The sequence below is a fragment of the Charadrius vociferus genome, unplaced genomic scaffold, assembly GCF_000708025.1.
Source record: "Charadrius vociferus isolate BGI_N301 unplaced genomic scaffold, ASM70802v2 scaffold14, whole genome shotgun sequence".
In the NCBI taxonomy this organism is placed as follows: domain Eukaryota; kingdom Metazoa; phylum Chordata; class Aves; order Charadriiformes; family Charadriidae; genus Charadrius; species Charadrius vociferus.
The window spans coordinates 9,522,648-9,547,282 of record NW_009648876.1 but is presented as its reverse complement, the minus strand read 5'-3'; the positions used below and the strand labels follow the sequence as shown (position 1 = coordinate 9,547,282).

Below are 24,635 nucleotides of genomic sequence, written 5' to 3'. Positions count from 1 at the left end.
CGTGCAGGGGGCGCGGGGCCGCCTCGGCGGGCGGGAGACCCGGGCATCCTTCCGGGGAGCACGGCCAGGGGACCGGGGCATCCATCCGGGGAGCACGGCAGGGAACCGAGCGCAGCTACGGGGCCGGATCCCTTTGGGGAAACCAGCGGGGGGGCTTGAGGCATCCCTCCAGGGAGCATGGCTGACGGCCGGGGCATCCATCCGGGAAAACCAGCCAGGGGCCAGAGCATCTCTCTGGGGAGCACGGTGAGGGGGTCAGGGTGTCCCTCTGGGGAGCGTGGCCAGGGTGCTGGGGCATCTCTCCGGGGAGCATGCTGGGGGACCGAGTGCAGCAAAGGGGCTGGGTCATCCTTCAGGGGAAACCAGAGAGGGGGCTTGGACATCCCTCTGGGGAGCACGGCCAGGGGACTGGGGCATCCATCCGGGAAAACCAGTCAGGGGACTGGGGCATCCCTCTGGGGAGCACAGTGTGGGGGTCGGGGCATCCCTCTGGGGATTGTAGCCAGGGGACAAGGACATTCACCTGGGAAGCATGGCCATGGGGCTGGGGCATCCCTCTGAGTAGCATGCCAGGGGACAAGGGCATTCCTCCGGGGAGCGTGGCTGGGGGACTGAGTCGGGCCAGGGGATCCCTCAGGGGAAACCAGACAGGAGACTGGGACACCCCTCTGGGGAACATGGCCAGGGGACCAGTGCATCTCTTCAGGGAGCACAGTCAGGGGCCTGGGACATCCATCTAGGGAGCACAACCAGGGCCAGGGCATCCCTCCATGGGGCATGGCTGGAGGATGGGGCATCCACCCAGGGAAACCAGCCAGGGGACCGGGGCATCCGTCTGGGGAGCACGGTCAGGATGGGGCATTACTCCAGGGAGCATGGCCAGGGGACCAGGGAATCCATCCAGGGAGCACAGCCAGGAGGCCAGGACATCCCTCTGGGGAGCATGGCCAGGGGACTGGGGCATCCCTCAGGGGAAACCAGCAAGGGGGTGGGGGCACCCCTCTGGGGAGTGTGGCCAGGGGAGCAGGGCATCCCTCCAGGGAGCACAGCAGGCCCCTCACGCCCACCCTCTGCGCCGCTCGCAGTTGACCCCAACAAGGAGCGTCGGGAGGCCGTGAAGCGGAAGATCACACAGTACCTGAGGCGTGCGGAGGAGATCTTCAACTGCCACCTCCAGCGGGCTGCAGGGGATGGCAACCCCACCGCCACGGTGAGGGGCTGGCATGGGGCAGCACGCGTGGGATGGTGGTGGATCAATGGCACTGAGATACCTGGGGGGGACACACATAAAGGAGTCATATAAAGGGGACACATAAAGATGTCACTTTAAGGTGGCATAGAGAAAATGGCAGACACATCTGCTGCAGAGTGTCCTGGCACGCCGGTGGCTGCGAGGGAGCTGGCAGCCCTTTGTCCTGCTTGGAGCAAGGAGCTGAGGTGGGCCCAGCTTGCCTGGGGGGCTTCCAGGACCGTCTCCCCTCACGCCCCGGCCCCCCCTCCTCCCTGAGGCGTTTATGTTTTAGCTTGTGGCCATCATAGTGAAAATGGCCATTTTCGGTGGGACTGAAGCTGCTGGCAGGAACCACCTTGTCAGATGTTAAAAATGTCATCTTCCCTCTCGTTCCCATCTGGATGGAAACCAAAGACGATGACTGCCTGCTGCATTGTGGGAAGGAGGTGGTTAATGAAGGGAGAGGGGAGTGAGGCAGGGCAGCATCGGGGCCTGGTGAGAAGGATGAGAGGAGGTCAGCAACTACCTTCCATACAGATCCCCTTAGTGTTGAGGCAGTCCAGGTCAAGGTGTAAATTTTGGAGTGATTTTACCTCTGCTGCGGGTGCAAGCTTTTCTTGAAAACTTCAGAAATCCAGGAGTTGGCCAAGAAAACAGTCCAGCTGATGTTAGGAATCAACCATGGCAGTTGGAGAGATGTCTCTGGATGTCGACCAGCCCGGCAGTATTGCTGCCCGCTCTGGAAAATACGGGGACTTCTCCCACCCACTGTCATGGACAGTAGCATTTCTAGGCCCCTCACCTTCTTCTTCACTGCCTTGCAGGGTTACAGCAGCCTGCGCTTCCGGCCGATCAGGACGCTGAGCTCGGCAGTGGAGAACCTGAGACGATGTAAGGTTGTGGGAGTGATCGATAAGGTAATGATTCGACCTGGAACTGGGACGGGGGGGAGGGTGAGGCTGGGGATGGACCAAGGAGAGTGTAACCTGGAGGATCCCGGCAGCTCAGGTCGGGGTGCCGTCTCCCAGTGCACCCACCAAGGAATGTGAGCGTTACCATCCACACCATTCCCACCAAGGAAAATTTGCAGGCGAGGATGCAAGACCCTTTAGGGCTTAGTTGGGAAATCTGTTAATGTCCCCATTCCTTTTGCTTACAAGATCTCCCAAGATATTTACAAGCAGGTTGACGTATCAGGTTCTTTCCCATGAATGGAATCATGCTTGATGCCTAGGTGCCATGATGGTGGACTTCTATGGATAATCTAGACCAGCAGAAGGCAAGCTATACAGATAAATCAACTAATCAGTAGCTCATGATCTTGGAGTGAAGTTGGCTTACCATGTCTCTATTCACACACTGGCACGTTGCCCTCCTCTGCTGTTCACATATCTCAGTTTTTCAGTACTGATGTGGTCCTCCTGTCCTGCTGAGGACCAGGTTGGCAGCCCAGCATACCCCACAGAGCCCAGGAGGAGCAGTTCAAAGCCCTTCATTGTGAAGGAAGCAAAAATGGTGTGGGAGTCACCTGTGTCTTTAATTAACCCTGCTCCCTGGCTATCTCATTGCTAATAACCTGTGTTTTGTCTTTCAAGAGTAGAGGTTTGAGCACGACCAAACTCCTCTAGTTGGGTGGGAATTCGTTGTTCCAGACTTGAGTCCCTGGGTCATTCCCCTGCGTGGTGGGTGTGTGTTGGGGTAGGAGCAGTCACCGCTTCTGACCGATACCGTATATACTGCTCCCAGGTGCAGATTGTCCAGGATCCGGCTACTGGTGGGACCTTTATACTTAAGGTGGGTGTTCTCAGTTTCATCTGCCTGCTTCTCCCTGTCATGCCAGAGCCTCCTTGTCCAAGCAGGTGGCTGGGGCAGTTGAGAGCACCAAAAAATAGCAGATCACAGAGGTGTTAGAGGAAGTTCATTGTTCATAAAGCTTCTTTTGGCTGCCTCAGCCATCTTCTGTGATTGGAAGGAAGGTGGTTCTCCTTGGTCATCCATTCCTCTGCCTTGTAATGCTGCAAGCCAAGCCTTGTGCTGTGTCAACCGCTGAAAAAGGTGGTGGGTGAGGTGTGATCAGTACAAGTCCTAGGGCATTTTCCCTTGGAACTGAAAAGAAAGGATTTTAATAATTTGACAAGGAGGCTTTGGTGTGACAGGGAGAAACATGAGTTCCAGAGGGGAGAGGAGAGAGGGCTGGGATGACGGATTCCCATCTGAGGGAAGTAGAGGCAGCTGTGGAGGAAGGCCGCTGCTCTGGACCAGCAGTGTCCTCTGGGTCCCGCAGTGCAGGTGGGGAGCGCTCTGCCTTGGCAGAGCTTTGCAGAGCTCTGCCTTGTCACTGCTGGGTGCTGACAGGGAGGTCCATTGCAGGTGACGCAGAGGGACAGCAGGTGGCACGCTACTTTTCTGGCTGGCCTCCTGCCCTGCCACGTGCTACAGGGAGTCCAAGCCTCTTCTGTACTGTAACATCCATCTACCCGTGTCTCCTCAGAGCCTCCCCAAATCCCATGTTGAGACCCGTGAGCGACAGACCATCATCCCTCATGGGGTCCCCTTCATGGTCAAGCTGCTGTGCTACTATGTGAGTGAGGACTCCATCTTTCTCCACCTGGAGCACGTGCAGGGTGAGTAGGGACAGCATTGCCTTCCAGCTGTGGATCATCCTGCTTTATTCCCAGCCTCCCTTCTTGAAAGTCTCAAATATGTTTCTTCTGCTGCTTCAGGACTGTTTTTTATAGTGACAGCACAAGCTGTCTTCTTCATAGAAGGGTGATGGGTACGAGGGCTTAGAGACTTCGTGAAAAGACCTGCTCAGCTGTATTGGGGATTCTGGAGGTTTGGTAAAGAGCTGACAGGGAAAGTAACCTAGAAATGGACCTGTGCAGATCTACAAGGAGAAAGAGGCTGTGTGTGTAGGGGTGTTATATGGAAACTAGCCTAGGGATCACTGTGTCCTATGGAAGGGAATGGTCATGCCTTGAAGTAAAGAGGTTGATGTGGTCCATTGTCTTGAAAAGAAAAACCTCTTCATTTTACTGGCATTGTTTATCCACGACAGGAAAGTGATGGAGGAGAACCAAGTGAGGTAGTTCACCTGGATGTTGTTGAACAAAACTTTTGATAAGACCTTTACAAAACACTTTTTGGTTACAAAAGAAGAGGCCACAATGGATTTTGAGATCAGATCAAAGAGAGGAGATGGAGAATCAGGGCGTAAAGGGCAGGGAGCACATTTGGGTTCAGGTACAACAAGGAGGTGAGCTTGGGACTTGTCCCAGGTCCTGGTGAAGAAGTGTGACAAGGTGGATGCTTGTCCCAGGGAGCTTCTTTGCTCTCTGCGGGTTGCATGGATGTGCAGGGAGCAGCAGCTGGAGTCCAGCAATGACAAATGAAGGCTGCCATGTGTTGGAGAACAGCCTCAGCTCCTCGTGCGTTGCTGTAAGATGATTTTGCAGAAAGCAGCCGGCAGCTGAATGTGGTGGGGCTGGGAAGCCCCAGCAGTGTGCTGTGGGCTCCAGGGCTCACTGCTCTGGCTCATTGCTGACCCACGGGCTCTGTGCTGTGCTGTGGGAGCTCCTAGCATTGCTGTCACGTGGGGAGGAAAGGCTTTCAGGAGGAAGTGGGGATGTCAGTGGGATCAGGGGCACGTGTGAAGATGTGGCTGACCTGTGACATGGACGTGGCAGATCTGGGGTCACAAGGAGACTGTGCAGAGGGGGGAGCAGGGCTGCTAAATGACAGGGGGATGAGCCTTTGGTGTGCCAGGTTCTGGGGGAGGTGTGGCGTTGAGCATGGTGTGCTTATAGGGCTGGGGAGTATTCTGCATGGACTTGAGCTTTGCTGGGGAGACTAACGATGCTCAGTCACGTCCCCAGCATGTGGGCCTTGGCCTGTGCCTGAATGGGCCATGCCCACAGCAGGGGAACCAGGGATGCTTTCTGCCCCATCACCTGTTCTTCTCTCCACTTTCCAGGGGAGACACTGTGGTCTCACCTCCACTCCAAGTACTGTGTCCAGCAGGACTCTGCCGATTCAAACACCGTTCAAGCTCTGAGGAACCGTGGCAGAGAAGATGTCGTGGGAAGCCCCCGGGGCAGCAGCCAAATCTCGATCTTCTCTGCTCAGACAGGCAGTGGGCTCCCAGGCTCTATGACCCACCGAGTACTGGGAAACACCGATGCCTTGCCTGCTCGGGAGCAGTCCCCTGACCCCACAGACCCCAGCTTGGGGAACCACTGCCGGCTTTTCCTGGCTCCCACTGGTGGCATGAGAGCTGCAGCTGGAGGCCAGGATCTAAGTGTGACCCAGTCTATGTCTGGCATCATGGACCATGTTCCAGCAGTATCAGCCAAAGGCCCCAGCCACCTTACCAACCAGGGCCTGGTCATCTATCCCTGGGACGCTCTAACCAGCAGCATGGGCTGTGTATCAGAGAGAGCAGCCTCTCAACAAGACCCTGGACCACGTGCCGGTGGAAGACCTCCCCAGACACCTGGCCCTGCACTGAAGACTGTGAGAGGGGGCCAGCCAGGGGCAGGGAAGCCATCATCTCAGCAAGTGTCTGAGGTCCCCTGGGCTCGGCCTCTCTTGACCTCCTCGGGTCAGAGGCAGCTTTGTGCAGGCATTGCCCCGTCCAGCCCTGGCAAGGTCCATGGGCCTGACCCAGCGGTGCAGGAAATCTCACGGGGAACAAGCCTGACCTGTAGCCGGCTCAGAGAGCAGCCGCTGTCAGGACAGGACCGGGCTTTGGCTTCCCATGGGCATGGCCAGAGAGCGTGGGCTGTGAAGGAGGAGCAGGTGCAGCTGTGGGCAGCGGAAATCCTCCTGGCCTTAGAGGGACTTCACCAACAGGGTGTATTGTGCCGGGATCTCAACCCCAGGAACCTGCTGCTTGATGCAGCCGGTAGGTAGTGCCCCAGGCTGGTGCCCCGAGGAGAAGGAGGCTGGCATCTTGGCTGGGAGACTGCCGTTCGCCCTGTTTCCAGGGGCACGGGATTTCTTGAGTTTGCTTTGGGGGGAGGGTGGGAGTCTGGGGACGTTTGGATGTTTCTGAACCTGGAAGTGTGGTCTCAGTTGGGATTTCCAAGCAGTTATTACAAGAGATGGCTCTGCAGTGGGAGAGTCAGGGGCCACAGCCACAGGAATGCATTGCCCCTGCTCCCACGTCGGGGCTGACTGCCTGGGAAATCCCAGCATGGGGAAGCTGACACCAGCCGAACTGGGCCTGAGGTTAGTTGGGATTGCAGCTTTCCTCTGCTTGTAGTTACTGCTCACTGGGGTATTCTGGAGCCTGCCCATCCCTTCAAGCAGTAGGTACCACTGTCAGTGCAAGCTCAGCTGGGGCAAGGGGGAAATTGCTTAGGAAAAGAAAAATGCAGAGAGCTTTGCAAGGGGAAAGCCAACCCTCCCTTTGGCACTGCTTCTTTCCTCACTACAGCCTGCCTGGGGTCCGTCAGCTTGTAGCCCACCTAACCAGTCTCACTAGCTGCATGGCAAGCAGTTGGAGGGATGTGGCTTGGCTTTGTGCTCCGACCGAAGACCCTAGCTTTGTCCTAACCTCCCTGCTTTTGGCTCTGGTGCTGCTCTGCAGGTCACGTCCGTCTCACCTTCTTTGGCCAGTGGACAGAGGTGGAGCCCCAGTGCTGCAGCCAGGCACGGGAAGAGCTGTACAGTGCCCCAGGTAAGGGATGCGTCCCCTGCCTTCTCCTGCCCTCGGCCCAGTGCTGCCAGCTGTGAGAGAGGGGGCTTCTGCAGGTGGTGAGATGTACCTGGCACGGCACAGCCACTGGTGCTCCCAGCCTCCAGCTCTAACACCTCTCTGGCTCTTTCTGCAGAAGTAGGGGGGATCACAGAGCCCACCGAAGCCGCTGACTGCTGGAGCTTTGGCGCTCTCTTGTACGAGTTGCTGACTGGAGTGGTAAGAGGCAGAGGAGGTGTGCAAGGAGGGGGGAAGGAGGAGGTGACACCATAGCACAAGAGCTCTCTGCCATGCAGGGCTGGGAGGATGCCCTGCTGGCACTCCAGCACTGTGCCTGGTTACTCCAGGCGTGTGATTCCTAGTGCCTGTGCATGGTCCCTGGGTGTTCAGGGCCCCGGTTTTAAATCCTGCTGTGTAGCGCTGGGGTTGTGTGGCAATGAAGGCTCAGCAGGGTGCTCCTACCCTCCTCAGTGCTTCTGCTAACCATCACCTTCTGCCTCCTGCAGCCACTGTCCCAAAACCACCCTTCAGGGATTCAACCTCACACCCAGTTGCATCTGCCGGAGGGGCTCAGCGTGGCCGCTACGTCACTGCTCACCGAGGTGAGGGGCTTGGGTGGGTGGGTGGGAGGGAAGATGGGGCTAGAGGGTCCAGCCTGGGTAGCTTTTCAAGTGTCCCCATCTCACCATGCTGCTGTCCCACCCCCTTTCTCTGCAGCTCCTGCAGTACAACCCAAAGCGGCGTTTGGGCTCTGGAGGAGGTGGCATGGCAAAGCTGAAGTCCCACTCCTTCTTCAGCACCATCCCGTGGAACAAGCTGGTGGGCTAGGCCGGCTGTCCTTCCCGCGGGGAGCAGGGCACAGAGCCACTGTCCCAGGGCACTTGTGACCCCAGGTGGCACGGGCAGCTCTGCTTGCGGGGGGAGGTTTTGCCCCAGGGTGGGGTACACATGAGGTTTTGCAGCCTTTCATGTTCTTCCGTCTCTGCTTGTGTTTGTTGGTGTCTCCGAGAGAGGAGGCTGTGGTCTGGGCCAGGCTGTCTTCTCCTCTAGGTCCTCCTTGGTGGGAAAGGGAGCCCAGGTGCCCGCCCCTGGGAAGAGGCCATGCTCCCCTTCTGGGGCATCCCTTGCTCAGCTTAACACCGTGCCCTCGGACTCCCTCCTTGTGGTTTTTATCTTTGCTGCTACCACAGTGACACCGCCCCCAGCCCTGTTATTTTTTGTGGCTTTCAAGTGCATCTCCTCCGGGCCCCGCTGGCTGGTGCCCGAGCCCAGCCTCTGCACCCATCCCTGGCTGCATGTGCTTTGGTAATGCCTCCTGCAGGGGCAGGATGTGGGGGAACCCTCTGCTCTTCTCCCCCCGGCCCTCTGAAAAGAATAAACCACTCGTTATCGCTTGCAGAAGTGTCCTTTGGTTTCTGAGCTGGACCAGGGAGGCTTGGGCTGAGTGAGGGAGGGCCCCAAATCTGTCTCAAACCTGTGTGGGAGCCCCAGGTTGGTGTCACCCGCTGGCTGTCAGCACCCTGCAGCCAGAACCCAGAAGGTGGCACTGAGTGTCTGGCCATCTCCCCTCGTGCCCTGCCTGCCTTGTGGCCTCTTGGATCTGCACGGCCATGCGGCTCCAGCTCAGTCTCAGGAAAACGCACAGCATGCCGGTGTTTTCTTCCAGCCTTGACTGTTGTCATCACCCATTCTGGCTCCAGCCTCCCGGGCCTGCATGCTCCTTTCTGCTGGCAGGACAGTGGTGCCGCTACCCCCCTTGCTCTGCTTTGAGCATGGTCATTCCTGGGTAGAACAAACAGCGAGGGTTTAAAGGGGTGAACTCTGAGAACCAGCACTGGTGGAAGGAGGGTGAGGGTAAATACAAACCCAGGATGGAAGCAAAAGCAGCGTGAAAAAAAAGTGCCTGCTAACAGCCCAAGGCAGAAGCTGCTGTGCTTGTTTGCAAGTCAAAGCCATAGGCTGAAGGATGAGCTAGCAGTGGCAGTGGCCAAGTTTTGGCCCTCTTCTCCCAGCACTCCCTCCCATTGATCACTTGTCCCCAATAGTAAGGAATTACTGGCACTAGTGAAACCCTTCTGTGGCTAGCTGGTTCCAGCTCCTGCTTGCCACCAGCAGTAACACCCTGCTGGCTCAGCCTGGCTATCGGGCAGCAGCAGGAGCGCTTGTCCACCAGAGGGAAGCAGAGCCTGGGAAAAACTCATCTGCCCCTCCACCAAAGGCAGAGAACACCTCAAAGGCTGTGCAGAAGCAGGAGGACTAACCAAGGAGAAGATGGCTGAGCAGGCCAGGCGCTGGGAGCAGCTAAGCCTGCGGCTTTTCCTCCCTGGGGCAGCCTGCGCTGGCTGACCCCTCCAGCAGCAGCAGGATCCCCCCCTTGGCCAGAAGCCTCCTAGTCCTGATTCGGGGGAGAGTCAGCAGGACTGACTCTTAGGCCTGCGGCTGAAGCCACAGCGTGGCTTCTTGTCACAAAGTGCCCTGGGCATTACCCAGGAGGGTGAAAAAAAGGAAGCTTCAAGCACAGCAGCTTGCACGACCCTCCTACAGCAAGCCCCAAGAGGGCAGGTTAAATAAAGCAGTTTGCTAGGCTGCATCATTTTAAGAGCTTGACTTTACATTCACTCACAAGGTAGTTCGAAGGCCTCATTTATTGCAGCTCCAGACAGAATACAGGCATTGCTCTTCCCCAGGCTCACATACAAAGTCAAGGTGAGCCCTCTGTATCCTACACCAGCATGGGGAACTGGGTGCTAGCAGCCTTTTCTTAACCAGAACCTTCTCTTTCATTCTATTCATTTGTGCAAGAGCAGTTAGACTCTTTGCCCTTCCTTTACAGCACATGGAAGGGTTTTTTTCCCCCTCTCTCCTCCTAACCTTCCTAACCAACCAGGGACAAGCAGAGGAAAGCTGACTCCATGTCCAGGTTTGTCCGTAGCTGCCAGGAAGCCGTGGGAACCAGTACCAGGAACTGCTGTCCCTTTCGTCAGCATGCCGGCTGTCAGCGCAATCGCTTTCTGTTACTACTGCCGCCTTCACTCGTAGTCGGGAAGGGCGAACCATTCTCTGAAGTTGATATCAGAGCTGGAAAACCCCGCTGTGATCCAGGAACCCTTCCGTGTTGTTCCAAGAGGGACAGCTCCTCTGGGAAATGCTCTCAGCACCACGGACAGCCTTTGGTGCACCGCTTCCCTCCCACCCGGCCGCCTCTCTCCCTCTCCAACCCCCAACATTTTTCCCTCCCACTTCCATGGTTTACAACGCTCCCGTTGCATCAGGGAAAAAACAAACTGACCCCACACCTGTATACTTTAAGAGCCTGTCCCAGTTCTCCCTCTTGGCCATCACGCCGTTTAGCACATCCTGGGATTTCCTTGCCATCTGTAACAGTTCTGTTGCTAGACCACAAAAAGGATGGCTTCCAGCCCTGAAAACCTCATCTTTGCTGGGAAGAGCCAGTTCTGTGCCAAAGAGGGTTTGAAGACAATAGAATTCACAACCAGAGAAGCCTCAATTTAGTACCACGAGAGACAGGCCCAGTTCCCATTCCCTTTTCTCTCACCATCAGATAACGTGCTTCTTATGCTACACTAGGGATACAGCTGCTGCCCGAGTCCTCGCCCAGGAGCTGCTGCTCACCCCCTCAAACACACCCCACCTCGCAGTCGTTGCCCAGTTTTATTTCATTTAAAATCCGCTGTGTTAAATATTTTAGTTACAAGTTCTGTGTAGAGGGTAATAGACTCTGCAGGCACTAGCAACCCCCTCACTCCCCCATACATGTGTGCGCTATCGGATTAAGGACTTCCCCCCCCTCCCCCCCAAAACCAGCAGCCTTGGGCTGGGATATACATTACACTGAAAGACTTGGCCCTCCCCAGCTGTCTCTTCGCTGGTAGCAGGCCAAGCCCTCGCACGCAGGAAGCCAGCAGTCGGATCCACCATCGGTGAGCTGTGATTCAAGGACAGCTGCTGGGGGCTGGTTCTTACCCCCACGTCGGGCATGTAATGGTGAAAAGGTTGTCCCCCCAGGAACAGTGCCACCTCCACCGAGGTCATGGGCTCTGCCCACCCCAGACATGAACATTCACGCCACAGTGACCAGGCTGGAGAGAGACCAACGATCTCCAAGAGAAAGCAGGGAAGCTGCCACCGCTGCGTTCCTGTCTGTGGAGGGAGTGTAACTAGGGCACTGCCAGAGGCATGACGCCTACCTCAAGCCCTGCTCTGATCAAAACCTCTGCTGCAAGTGGCCTGGGGGTCCCCAGACTGCCCTTGCAAGGCATATGAGAGTGAAATATTTTCAAGCAAAACAGGGACAGAACAGTGGCCTTTTCTCTCCTCTCCCTCCCAGGAACCTCAGTGCTAGGAAATAAAGCTGAACCCGCCTTGGAGCGGCAGGGAAGGGTACCCTAGCACAGCAGCAGCAAGCAGTTTCCACTGGTGTAGGACAAGCTAGAGGTGAGAATTTGGTGCTGTGAGGGAGAGGATGCCATACAGATGGCTCTGGAAAGGCAGTGCCATTCAGTGGTTGGCCCACTGCATAGCAATCCTCGTGAGAAACTGAACCTTCGTTGAACAGAACAGGAAAGGAGGTAGGAGCTATCCCCACAATTCCCTCCGGGACAGCTCTGATCACAGCGGAGGGAGGGAGACTGGAATGACCCCTGCCAGTTCCTGAATGCCCTGCATCGTCCCTGCTGGTGCTGCGGCCCTGCCCTGGGTGGGTTGTGTGGGGGTGTGGCTGCTCTACAGGTCGAGCAGCAGCACGCGGGGATCCTCCACCGCTGCCTTGATCTTGCGCAGGAAAGTCACTGCCTCTCTGCCGTCAATCAGCCGGTGATCGTACGTCAGTGCCACGTACATCATGGGCCGCACCTCGATCTGAAGGGGAGGAATAAGACAGGCATTAGCGAGCTCAGCCCTACCACCTGCATGGTGCCCTCCTGTGAATTCAGGGAAGACACGGCTTTTTCCTATCCTGAATCCAGGGCTCATGCCCTCCTGGATGTGGCCTGCCTGGCAGGATTACCCACCCACACTCACTCAGTGTCACACTGACCACCGCCCAGGCTGGGTCCACACCACACAAGACAAGGTCCCTTTCCGGAGCTCTTCTCTATCGCAAAGGCCACAGTCTCCTCCTCCCCACACCTAAGCAGATTAACCAGTTCTCACCCTCATGGATAGGACAAGGCCCCCTGCACACCTCAAGCAAGTGCCAGTGCCAGCAAAGCTGCCCTACAACCATGAGTCTCTGCTCTTCCCTTCACAGTAAAGCCTTTTAGAAGTTGACACCAACCCCCTAGAAAAAGCATATGGAACATGGTCCTCATCCCACTGAGCCCTCCCCTCTGTTCACTTAAACATCTGTGAAGCTCCACCCACCTTGCCTCCCACAGCCACAGGCCTGTCGAAGATGGCATGCATGCCTAAGATGGCAGACTGGGGTGGGTTAATGATAGGTGTCCCAAAGAGTGACCCAAAAACCCCGCCGTTGCTGATTGTGAAAGTGCCGCCATCCATGTCTTCAATGGCCAGTTCATTTTTCCGTGCCTAGAAGAAAAAGTGAGGTCTTAGAAAGCCACACAGATCACAGAAGATAAAGGAAAAGGGTTTGGATGTTGACCCTCTCCAGGAATAAATGCTGATGGCAAGAGTTTCATTTATTGACCCGTTCAGCTGAAAACCAGCACGAATTACTTGAAAATGTAGCCTGTCTTTAGATCTGAACATTCACTGACTTTGGGGAAGGATTCTCTTGCCTTCGCTTTCAACTCTGGCTGTTGCAGGAGACAGACACAGGGACTTCTACCCCAGGGCAGTTCAGCCTTGGCCTCTTAAAGACCACGGTGAAGACACTCTATGTCACTAATGCATAGTTTGTGGTCTTCTGCAAGGACAACAAGTAGATAGGCCTGTCCTGTAAGGCATGGGCACAGCTACGGCTGTAACTGGATCGCTCCCCACAGCACAACTCAGTGTGTCAAAGGTCAGAGATGACGACACAGAGGGACTGAATCAATTCATGCCTATCCAGCACCCCCAATTCTTCCCATTCCTCCCAACATTCTTCAGAAAAGCCTCCCACTTTCCTTACCTTCTCTCCCAACTCATAGATAGCACGCTCTATGTCAGCAAAGTTCATGTTTTCTACATTCCTAACCACGGGGACCACAAGACCCTAGGGAGAAGCAAAGTGCACGATCAGCAAATTCACCGCAGCGACACACAGATAACTGTTATCGGGCAGGAGCCTGGCCTCAGTCCAGCAGAGTTCCTGCGTCCTCCTCAGCCCACAGCAGGTGGTTGGCAGAACTGCCTCACACCCTGGCAGCCTGCCGGGAAACCTGGCAAGACACGCACCAAGGGCCAACACCATAAATGAGACACATTCTTTGCCTTTGTAAGCCCATCTCATGAAATCAACCAAGCCTGTCTGGATCTGGCTCCATGTCCATAAAAGCAGGTGAGGCACTGGGCAGAGTTCAGCTGCCACCTCTTTCTAGGTGAGAAGAGCAGAGTCCCTTTGTGCTGGGCCTCCCCTAGACTTTGGGAGCAGTGACAGAACTTCAGTCTTGGCCAAACCTCTGCCTCACAACAGAACCAACTAATTCAATATCTGTATCTCCATCCTATACTCTCCCTGGACAGGAACATCTCTTTGAAGCAGCAATGTGATTCTCAGCAGGGTTAGCCAAAGGACAGGACATACAAAGAACATACTGTCTAAGCCATATCCTCATGGGTCCATGAAAACCCTAACTTGGCCCTATTTGTTAACTACTGAGATCTATATTTACCTTGTTACTACATCTCCTAGTACACTGGTAGAATATTCTCGGTCCTCCATTTTCTCCCAAAACCCATCTCAGCAGTTCACAATGTATCAAATGTCTCACTTAGAAGATCAGTCTCATCAGTAGGTTTCCACTGCAGAGGAGCTCAAAGCTGAGTTGGCTCAAAATATATGACCATCCCCAGACCCAAGGCTGCAGGAACCATGGCTAAAGCATCCAAGGTACCTACCCGGGGAGTTGCTACAGCGACACTGATGTCCACATAGTCCCTGTACACAATCTCTTTGGTCGTGTCATCAATCACTAGAAGCAGACAAAACGCTGTGTTACACACACAGTACTCAAGATGAAGGGCTAAAGAGGCCAGAAGCAGCCACAAAATTGTAAAAATTTGCTCATCTCTAGCTTAACTCCAGAGAAGAATGAGCTCTCACTGCACCTGTGGGAGAATCATTAGGATAGACAGAAAGGAAACACAGTCCAGACTGAGTTCTCCTCAGACATCCCCTTGGTTATTCTCTTCTGGGTTTGAGCAAGCACCTCTGACACTCCCCCCCCCAGGACTGCATTCAGTTCTCCTCAGACATCCCCTTGGTTATTCTCTTCTGGGTTTGAGCAAGCACCTCTGACACTCCCCCCCCAGGAACTGCATCACACCTACAGCAGCTACCTCTACACCAACCATCAGGCTCTTCCCTCTGCGGGCTCCATATACACAGCCCCAGCCCCACTCCTGCCAACCCCTTCCTAATAGAGCCCCTCTTGGCAAGCTCTACTCTACCTATGTAAGTGTCATGGGCAAAATCAGCTGCAGCACGTAGGACTGTCCCCTGTTTTTCTGCATATTTGACTTGCTTGCCCAAGCTATTAGGCCTGCCATGGACTTGACCACCTGCTTTCCCCCACTCTGCCACGGTCACTGGTGAGATGCGCAACCCACCTGCATTCACAACAGGCTGGTCCTGCAGAGCAAAAGCTGCAGCTTTCACAAAAGCCGACATGAAACCTAGCTTCAGGTTGTGCTTTTTCAGGAAGGGATCCTTGTGTACGGCTCTCATCTCCCGGATGTTGCTGCAAAACACATGATAATGCTGGTCAGCACAGAGTCCAAGAAAACACTGTTCCCTCACTCCATAAAAGATTTCAGTGCCAGCCCCAAGGACTGCAAACCTGCACCACCAAGTGGCAAACCCCCAGTCTGCTGAAAAGTCCTTCAAATGTCACGGGTGAAACGGGCTGAGGGTGGCTCTAAGGACCCCGCCAAAGGATTTAACAGGAACTGGTCCTGGACCACAAACTCAACAGGACAGGGTTAATTTGTTTGGCCCACACTGCCAAGCACAAAAGCAAGATGTGGCATGGCGTATTTCGTGCTTCAGCCTGATGTTACCACCGATTCTCTGGAGGCACCACTGCCAATACCAGTGTGGCATTGCAGACAGCACCTCCAGGTGTGGCTGGGCCAACCCCGGAAAGTTGGAAAAACAGGAAATGCCAAGAGCAGAAAAGATGCATGTGGTGATCGCGGTAAAAGACTTCAACTGTTGCACCAGCCCAGCGCCAGCCAGCATGACGATGTCTCTGTACCCAACTCTTTGGCTTTGGGAGTACAGTGAATACGAAAGAAATCTTCCCAACTGCAATGGTAGTGGGTGCCAACCCCCCCACAGCCCTCAGGCTAATCATGTTTCCCCACCGCTTCTATTTGTCAGAACTGAGGCCATTTACAAAAAGTCAACCAAGCTGTGGCTACAAGCTCTGCCTATTCCATGCTGATACCAGATGTTGTGGAATTGCACGGTCCATCCCTCCCCCGCCTCCACAGACCTTAAGTCTTTGAAGAGACAGTTTCAGCAAGGGGCAGGGGTCTCCATGGTTTAGAGTGTTTGTTTTCCTGCGCCTAACCTTGTTTAGGGCTAGGATTACCGCCCAAAGACATTAGTGCCTCCCAAGACACAAGGACTGCAGCAATGAGAAGGAGGTTTGCTATGGAACTGGCTCATTATGGCTTCCTCCTTTCAGACACTGACCCCCCACGGGAAGCAGGAGGCCTCGGCATAGGTCCTCATGAGTCAACCTCACAGCAATCAATCCAAACCAGATTACCAGATGCAATGAGAGCCCGAGGCCAGAGTAAAGCGACACCTCAATGAGCCTCTGAGAGGAGATAAAGCTGCAGCACTTCCCCTTCAATCAAGACTATTTTGCCAACCTTATTGTTCTGAGACCCAAATATTTACATGTTTTGTCTTAAGGAGCAGAATAGGATTTCACAAGGCAATTTGATTTGGGCACAATTTCCCCTTAATGCACTGTAACATAAGCTGACCACCCTCCAAAGCCATTAGTGCGCTCAGTCCATGCAAGCACTTGTCAGTGTGAGAGTCAGGAGACCCCCACCTGCCTGGAGGGGATGGGAAGGATGCTAGTCTGTCTCTGGAAAGCTGCACTGCCAGCAAGGGCTTCAGACCTATGTACTGCTCACCTGAAAGGCTGATGAGCCCTGGGGAACCACCTCAAGGGAAGCTAAATATGCCCATCTCCAACAGCAGTAACCTGGTGGGGTGGCAGAAAGCCAATGCTCCATCTTGGTGTTTCCTAATAACCACTATACAAGTGACACTAGTCACTCCTGCTCTTCTGCTCAACATCCACCAGTCCTCAACTGAGAACTACACAGATGAGGAACCAGGCTGCCCCTTTTACAAGCAGCAGATGACTCCCGAGGAATGACAGGCTGGTAGGAAGCTATGTATCCCTCTCACACCACAACACCAACATGGCCCTGATGAAGTTGTGCAGACGGTGGTATGCACCTAAGAAAGAGGTCCCAAAAGACATGTTGCAAATCTCTCCAAAGAGGATCAGTAAGGTCTTGGCTGCTATTTAACAATGACTGCCTGCATCTATTTCTACTTGTAAAGGGAAAAAGAAGTCTGCTCCTCACCTCATATCGATCTCATTGAAAGTGGTCAGCATGGCACAAGTATTTTGAGCCTCCTTCAGCCGCTGAGCAATACGCTGACGCATCCTATTCATTTTCACCTGAAAATTAAAACGATGTAAGCAGAAGCTGCTTCAAGTTCATACAAGGGGCAAAACGGAGAAGAAACTCAAAAGTTGACTAGTAATGGATGCCTAGGGCCAAGATTTTTACTCCATCTCTCCCTGAGGAGCAGGACAGGCTGAGTAGTTGTTTTCACTATGGAGCTGCCCAGCTCAACAGTTTGCATGAGGCAAATATGAGAGGAGCAAGCCTGCTAAGAAAGCGGGCTGCTCAACCATGTTCTCTTAAGAATGCACAAGCCAGGTGATGCAGCCTCAGACCTTTGCTGAGGGCTTGTGGACAGACCAATCAGATCACACTGAGCCTTCTGTGTTCACTTAGAAGAGTTCAAGACAGGACTTTTGCCTAGAAAAGACGTGTCAGATTGGACCTGGCTCTTTCTCCACCCCATCCCTAAGCGATACCCTCATGTACAGCATTTCCTCATCTGTCACAGCCCCATCAAGCTGGGTAGATAGGGACACATCTAGAAAGCTCAAGCCTTATGCCAGAACAAGCTACCACCCAGTAACAGAAATGCTGGCAAGGCCCCTGTTCCCACAGCTTACCCTATGCTCTGATCTGGCACCTTTACTGGGCACTGCCTCCCCAGGAGGGGCTGTCGCTGGGGCTGCAGCCGGCTTCACCGCAGACACTGAGGGTAAAGAACACATCAGTCAGAAAAGGAAGCCAGGACTTGACTGCAACACCCTAAGGCAGAAAGCCTGTTTGAGCTCCTTGCTCAAGTAAGACAGCGCGGAAGCAGCCCTGAATTGGGCTGCACAGGTACCAGGCATAGCTGAGCTCTCCAGTCTGGAGCATGCAGGGCAATAATGTGGAGAGGCCTTCACCATAAATCCCAGACTGTTTGCCATCTTTAACCTTACACACTCTCCCCAAGGGAGGGGGGCATGAAAATAGCAGAAAACATCTGTTGCCTCACCTGGTTTGCTGTCAATGGGCTGAGTTGACACAGGCGGCACTGGTGGCATTGTAGTGGGAATTGGTGCTGCAGCAGGGGGAGGAGGAGCCGCAGCAGGGGGAGGAGGAGCTGCAGCTACAGGTTCAGGGGCTGCAGGAGGAGGAGGGGCTGCTGCTGGTTTAGCCTTGGCAGGAGCAGCTGAAAGACAAGGAAGAACCACAGTAAGGGCACCCACAGCTTCCACTGTCAGGGATCTCCTAGTCCAACCAACCTGATAAAAGTTAACCCTCCGGCACAGAGCCTTTATGTTCTCAGCACTACTGAACTGATAGGAGCCACCACAAGAGGATCCCATGGTGAAAGTGTTTTACCCATTGATACCCTAGATCTCCTCACTGTGCAGGAGACTGGATGCTAAAGAGAAAAAGGCAGAGAAGTGAGTTGTATCAGGAGAATTCTCAACTAATTTTAGCTTAGAGCTGCAGTCTCCTGCAGAGGAAGCAAAAGCCAAGTTCCCCCCTCAGAAGGACTAAAATTATGCTTTTCTAATGGACAACAGAATAGGAGTATTTTCTTCCAGCTTCAGAGGCAGATGAAGAAAACATTTAACCTCTGTCAGGATCCCTCTAAGTGCACTTCAGAAAAAGACTGGTGGAAACAGGAAGGCCTGTGCAAGTTATACATGCCTGACTTACCTCCAGTTTTCCTGAGTTTGAACAGAGGTGTTCCCCCTTCCACTTTGCCACCATCAGGTACTAGAAGGGCTTCAATCACACCAGCTGCTGGGGCTGGGACTTGCACTGATGTCTGCAAAAAGGAAAATCAGTGAAATTCCCGCAAACATTGGATGGAGAACAAGTGCCCAAGAGAAGATGTCAACACACACAGATACACATTGTAATTTGGCACAGACAGTGGCTCTGTCTTACACCGTTTGCACCAATTTTCACACCCTCCACTGGGATTTTGTGCCAATACTTACAAAGTTTTAGGAGACGCTGGCAGTGTAGTGCATAGCCTGATCTTCCTGCTCCAGGGTACAATCAAAAACTGACCCACTGCCAGCATCTTCCTGACAGCATCATCAGAAGCAGAACTTGTCACGGAGTTTTAGCAAGAACTTCAAAGCTTACGTGTCCTTTAAGGAGTAAGTAAACTTAAAGGCTAAATTTAAAACAATCTGAAGACATCCTATGGCTCTGCAGATTTCTCCTCTGTTTAAACACAACGAGTTTTCAAAGCTTAGAGCACTGAAATTGGAAGGAGGAGTGGAATTGTAGCACCACTGATGCTTAATCAAATGGATGAGAAAAGAAGAGTTATCGGAGAATTCTCACCTAAGGCACAGCCAGCTTTCACGCTAGATGAGAAAAGCTTTTCCCCACGAAGGGAGGAGACACAGGCAGGGCCTGCAGGCTCTAAGAGCTCTTAGTGGGAGAGGAGCCATACATAGCACTCACTACAGAACTAGAAAAAGTTTTGGTCCAGAAAACTCCTACCTTGTCTGTTTCAATCTCACACACCACTTCATCTTCCGCCACTGTATCTCCAACAGCTGAATGATAGATATGAAGACCACTGTGAGGAGGGAGGTGTGCTCCGGCCTCCCCTCTTAACCCACAGCAGTCTCCCCCACTAACCCAGAATTTTCTCACCCCAGTTCTCCACAACTTCTAAAGAAAAGACTAGCTCAAATAATCAATCCACTGCACAGTCAGAGTCTGATTCCAGTTTAGACATCAGCCTTTACCCAACATGACCCATGACTTGAGAGGTGCCGAGGCAGCAACTGCAATCCCTACCCCTTAGGAGAACTGTAATTAACCACCTCATTTGTCACAGACTGAAAGGCACAGAGCAGGCTGCCAGCCAATGAACTACAATTCAACCCTGAGCTGTCCAGTGCAGCAGCAACAGTGCTGCGAATTTCAGGGAACAGGCAACTTCTTACCTTTCTCCCACCTGACATCTCCTTCTGTGACTGACTCTGCAAAGGCTGGTGTGTTCACCGTAACCACGTCATCCCCTGTGGGAGAGACAGACAGATTTGAACATATTCAGAGCTCAAAACTTCAGTCATTGCTTCATTCTTGTCATCAGGACCCTAGTAGAGGGTGTAGGTCAACAGACATCAAATGTTGGCCGCCTTCTTACTTCAACACTGATTAACATTTAAACACAAGAAAAATTCCCATCTGACTGAAAGTCACATTGTGACAGGAAGGCCAGACAAAATCTTTAGGGCCCTGGGACATAAACCCTGAGCCATCCATCGAGGCAGGACAGCAGTGGGCCTCGACCAAGGATGGAAGAGGTAGCTTCGCTGTTATCAAGACAGCAACAGGTAGCACAAGAGCCATCCCACTGACTCCAGAATTTTACTTACTACATACTGCAGTGGTTCTGAAGTAGCGGACGGTGAAGACACTGGAGCTATTTACTCTGCAGAAAGAGAGAAAGATATGAACACAGAAGTACATTCCTCTGCAGGCTGCCAGCACCAAGCTCACGTACAGAATTTACATTTGCTTAACTGATCTGAAAGGCTGCTCAGCTCTTCTGATGTATTTGTTCCAAAGGACTCCTACCTACTCTTCAAGCTGCAACAATCCCCCTAAGAAAGGAAACATTACAGCTTACCATCACTAGTGCTCTCCAACTCAGTGAGAACTGAAATTTATGGAATTTTAATTTAGGGAGATAATCCAACAAAACCCCCGTGATTTAAATACTGATAAAAGGCTGACCTAGCCAGCCCACCCTATGCCCCAGCCTAGTGCAGTAACCATTTTTTACCTCCAGGTCAGGACTGTCATCTCTACAGAAGCTGCTAGATTGCTCCAAAAAAAAGAGAAAGTACCATAAATTGCCTATGGCAACCCATCCAAGAGACAGCTATTTCTCGCCACCATGTCCCTTCACAGGGAGCTGGCAATTCCAAGCATTCCAAAGGATGTTTTTTCTACCTACTGACACTACATTTGGAAACCTGAAGCAAACATGCTTTAGCATTTCCTCTAACACAGGCTACTTGCTGCAAACAGACCAGCACTTCAGGCTTTTATGGATACGCTCTTAAGGTTATTTCCCCAAATAAATTTTTACAAGACCACCTCAGCAATGCAAACATTGTCATATGAACAAGAGCTCCCTGAACCACCTCACTTCTCCTGACAGAAATCCCACCAGGAGGCCACTATAGAGCAAACAAAATTTCTAGTCAGATAATCAAAGGGTAGAGATCCATTTATCACCAGTCTCCTCGTTCTTGTGCATTCCCTGCCTCAGCATCTGCTTCCAAACAAAGCTTATTTTCTTCAAGCATGCCACAGTTCCTGACCTGCAAAACCTAGATTTTGTTAGGGCTAGTTCCATGCTCCTACAACGTGCACAGGGATTTTTTGACAGCCAAGCATATTCTGTCTCCCGGCCCCCAAATCTTATCAGGGCTAGAGCAGCCTCAGCCTCTCCACATCACAGCTTTCCTGGGGATACTTACACAAGCTTCCTGCTGTTGGTGTAAGCCAGTCCCTGGCTCCCAGCCACACCTGTGAATGAGAATGGTGTTACCCCACAGGAACGTTATGCAGCCATCCAGCCCTCGAGTGTCCCTGTCAGATAAAAGAGTGCTGAGGACACCTCTGTCTACCCTGAAAGAAGCTTGGGACTAAGTGCAGAATACAGCCATATAGAGGCACCTCAGTGCTATCAAACCTGCCCAGAGCTTGCCAAGAACAGTGGTCTTGTCTTCATCTAGATTTATAGCGATGGGAAAAACAGTTCTATCTTAACCTCAAAGCTGATAAGGATAACTTTGAAAAGGGCAAAAAAAGCAGTTGCTACCCCAGTCAGAACAAAACCAGGAAACGGCTATGAGGGACACCTCCAGGACTGCTAAAACCTCAATTGCTGCTGAGTTATCGTCATCAACACAAAGGGGTTCCTAATAAGAGCAAGACATCAGTCCCCTAAGAGGCACCCCCAGGAAGCCTCATGTGTGGACAGGTAAGGAGGAAAAAAAAAGAATGAAAACAGGGTGTAGGGCAGAGTAGCAAGCCACCATCATCCCTCTTCTCTGTCCACCCCCCGTCCCAAGAACACTTCTTTCCCAGAACTCGCAGCAGAGGTGTGCGTACTTGCATAGCTTCTCGGTTTCACATACCCCACTGTCCCCGTCCCACACTACTCACATGCCCTGACACTGCAATTTTTATTACGAACTGAACTCCTGTCCTTTGTCTCTTTCAGGGCAATGGGCAGTTTTCCAGACTGATCTTAAAGAGAGTCAGCATAGCAATTGGAGAACATAATTATCTCAATTACACAATGCCAGAAGGAAGAAACATTTCCCCACTTAGTTTTCAAAAAAAGCAATACAATTTTGACACCATCCCCTACTAAAGAGCTGATATTGGAACTCTAGAAACCAGAAAAGTTAAGCAGATTTAACTGGTTTCTCAAAGTGGAATCAGAAGTGAGCAATGTAATGCTATACAAACACAGTACAGCTAGAAAAAACAGAGCTCTGGGAAAATCCAGTTTAAGCACCAAAGAGGAGTTCACAGGCATGCTAGATTTGACACATTCACTCATCATTTTCAAAGGAGTTTATTAGAGAGCTAGGCTCTGCAACAGCATCTGTTTCAAGCACTGCAATGCTTGAAATACAATGTGCTGCTGCTCTGAAATCTTCACCAGAACCGAACGGATCGGGCAGCACGTACATTAGGCAAGGGAGGCACTGAGATGGAAATACAGCTCATTTCACCAACTGTTTCTTCATTACGTGATTGGCAGAAACAAACCCCAATCAAACCTATTATCAATTTCCATGATAAGCTCTGCTCTGTCTAGGTAGTTTGAAATGAAATAAAAGTGTAACACTCACCAGACAGAGAGCATCTTGCCAGAGTACAGTTCCCCTGTCAGAGAGAAGAGGAACTATCAGTATTGCAAAAAGATGGACCCACCCTAGAAGGACTTTGGTTTTTCCACAAGACCTGGATCAGAGACGGGACCCACCACTCCCATGCTCCAGACTGCAGGCATGCTACTTTCCCATAGTGTGCAAGAGCACGAGATGATGACAGCATCTACACCCTTCTCTTTGCTTTGTCTCCTTCCAGGATGCTTTCCTGTGGAATGATGTTAAACCCAATGCACTTGCTTTTTAGTTGTGGCTCCAGATGTTTTGACCTTCTCATGCACACTTTCCTCTTCAAGAAGGAACAGATTTCTAAAGACTCATTCACTAAAATTTGTTATGAATGAGAAGGTCAAGGGTAGCTACTGGATACAATGAAGAAACATCCCATGATGTTTACTCCTACAGTCATGAATTCAGCATCTAAGGGGTCTTTTGTTCATTTGTTATAAGGCCATGGAGCCTTTGAACTCCAGAAGGCCAGAATTTCCCTCGATTGCAAGATTTCTACTGCCTTCAGTGAGTCAGGAATTCCACCTTCTGGTGATGTTTCACCTCATACCCATGTAATCATTGACCGCATTCCTAGCTCAGCACAACATTCCTCAAAAGTAAAAGACATTTCAAGATATTCCAGTTACTTTCCCTATTGTTATTATCCGTTTCTCCAGCATTGAACCTGCAGATCTGGAGAACCTACGAACTCTTTAAAAGCTATAGGAACATATCAACAGTAACCATGACTAAAATGCAGTTGACTGGTCTGGAATAACAGCTACTCAACAGCTCAAGGCATCCTTATACAGCAGCTAAGGTAAGAGAGAAAAATTAGATTTCATTCACATCTTCAGTGTCTGACGGGAAGTTTGTGTATAAGCCATGATTGCAGCTTCACCAGAGCAAGGAGGATGGGATATAACTGATCTTAAATATCAAAATAATTTGTGCAGCTGTGTGTGACAAGACAACACAGAGATCAAGGACCAAGGAGATACTTAAGCTTGTCACACTGTCTACAGGACTGAGTGCTGTAGCATGCAAAAATACATTCAGTGAACACTTCATACCATCAAAACTACTAACAGGCCTGGAATCGATCCCTTGGCAGTTTAATTATCCAAATCTACTGATCGATTTGGCTTCTTGGATATTAACGCACAGTCAACTCAACGATCGATGGGCAGCTGAACAGGGTTATGATTAGCTGTGCCGAGGATGCAGGCAGCCAGGCTGATTTGCTGCTACGCCAGCCTGGGTCTGGCAGAGCTCAGGAGCTCCAGCACAGCGTCACGAGCTACCCTGCTTGCCAGTCCACTGCAGGAACCAACGATCCTGGACCCACATTCCTGCAAAACCGGGTTCTGGCAGGGCCCACGGGAGCCCCTGCCCCAAGTCTGGCTGGAGAAGGGAAAGCAGGGAGCATTGTGCAGGCTTTGCAGAGTCATCATGAACGCTACAACGCTTAATCTTGGTGCAGCACGGGCCCCCTGCTAACTCAGATCTGGTTTGTGTAGAGCCAGCCCTAAGCTGGGATCAGTAAGACAAACTTCAACTTAACTCCTCTTGGTCAAGTGTCTAAAGCACCACGATCCTCAGCACATATGTTAGTTCCCATATTGAGCAAATTCTTCCCTCTTTCTGTAGTGTCCCAGATAATATGAAGTCAATCACAAATAAAATACCAAGTGACGTGAGCTCCCCTCTGCCCAATAATGTTTTCCTGGGCACTTTATAAAAAAAAGTGGCTAAAGGTATTCCTAGCATCCCAGACAAAAATTTGTTAAGAAAGAGGAACAGCCTCAGACTGAAGCAGAAACAGCCAATTTTATTTGCTCAGGACCAGTTTACTGTAAGGTTGAAAAAAAAAAAGTTTAGAAGGCCTGTCCTAAAATAAATCACTGTGAGAAAACACCTCTGCAGCTCTCCTCCACGAGAGGTGCCAAGTCTGTGTTCCACAACTGCTGCAAAATTAAGGAAAAATTGGTATCACTCTACCCTTATGCCTTTTAGGTCAAGAAAT

At 52.1% G+C, this 24,635-nt stretch overlaps 2 protein-coding genes across 2 annotated transcripts in view; one reads left to right on the top strand and one right to left on the bottom strand.

Annotated features, from left to right (window-relative positions):
* Positions 1–7,757, top strand: part of RPS6KL1 (ribosomal protein S6 kinase-like 1) — an 8,366-nt gene extending 609 nt beyond the window's left edge. The window contains exons 2-10 of the mRNA XM_009887035.1: positions 1,086–1,210; positions 2,056–2,148; positions 2,978–3,025; positions 3,723–3,855; positions 5,205–6,134; positions 6,822–6,911; positions 7,066–7,148; positions 7,436–7,531; positions 7,647–7,757. Coding sequence (XP_009885337.1) covers positions 1,086–1,210; positions 2,056–2,148; positions 2,978–3,025; positions 3,723–3,855; positions 5,205–6,134; positions 6,822–6,911; positions 7,066–7,148; positions 7,436–7,531; positions 7,647–7,757 — 1,709 coding nt within the window. The remainder of the gene's footprint in view (positions 1–1,085; positions 1,211–2,055; positions 2,149–2,977; positions 3,026–3,722; positions 3,856–5,204; positions 6,135–6,821; positions 6,912–7,065; positions 7,149–7,435; positions 7,532–7,646) is intronic.
* A 3,085-nt stretch (positions 7,758–10,842) lies between these two features.
* Positions 10,843–24,635, bottom strand: part of DLST (dihydrolipoamide S-succinyltransferase (E2 component of 2-oxo-glutarate complex)) — a 17,366-nt gene continuing 3,573 nt past the window's right edge. The window contains 14 exon segments of the mRNA XM_009887034.1: positions 10,843–11,807; positions 12,312–12,479; positions 13,024–13,107; positions 13,953–14,026; positions 14,664–14,794; positions 16,671–16,768; positions 17,339–17,424; positions 17,713–17,889; positions 18,387–18,498; positions 19,191–19,246; positions 19,643–19,717; positions 20,078–20,133; positions 21,191–21,239; positions 22,580–22,632. Coding sequence (XP_009885336.1) covers positions 11,673–11,807; positions 12,312–12,479; positions 13,024–13,107; positions 13,953–14,026; positions 14,664–14,794; positions 16,671–16,768; positions 17,339–17,424; positions 17,713–17,889; positions 18,387–18,498; positions 19,191–19,246; positions 19,643–19,717; positions 20,078–20,133; positions 21,191–21,239; positions 22,580–22,632 — 1,354 coding nt within the window. The 3' untranslated portion in view covers positions 10,843–11,672.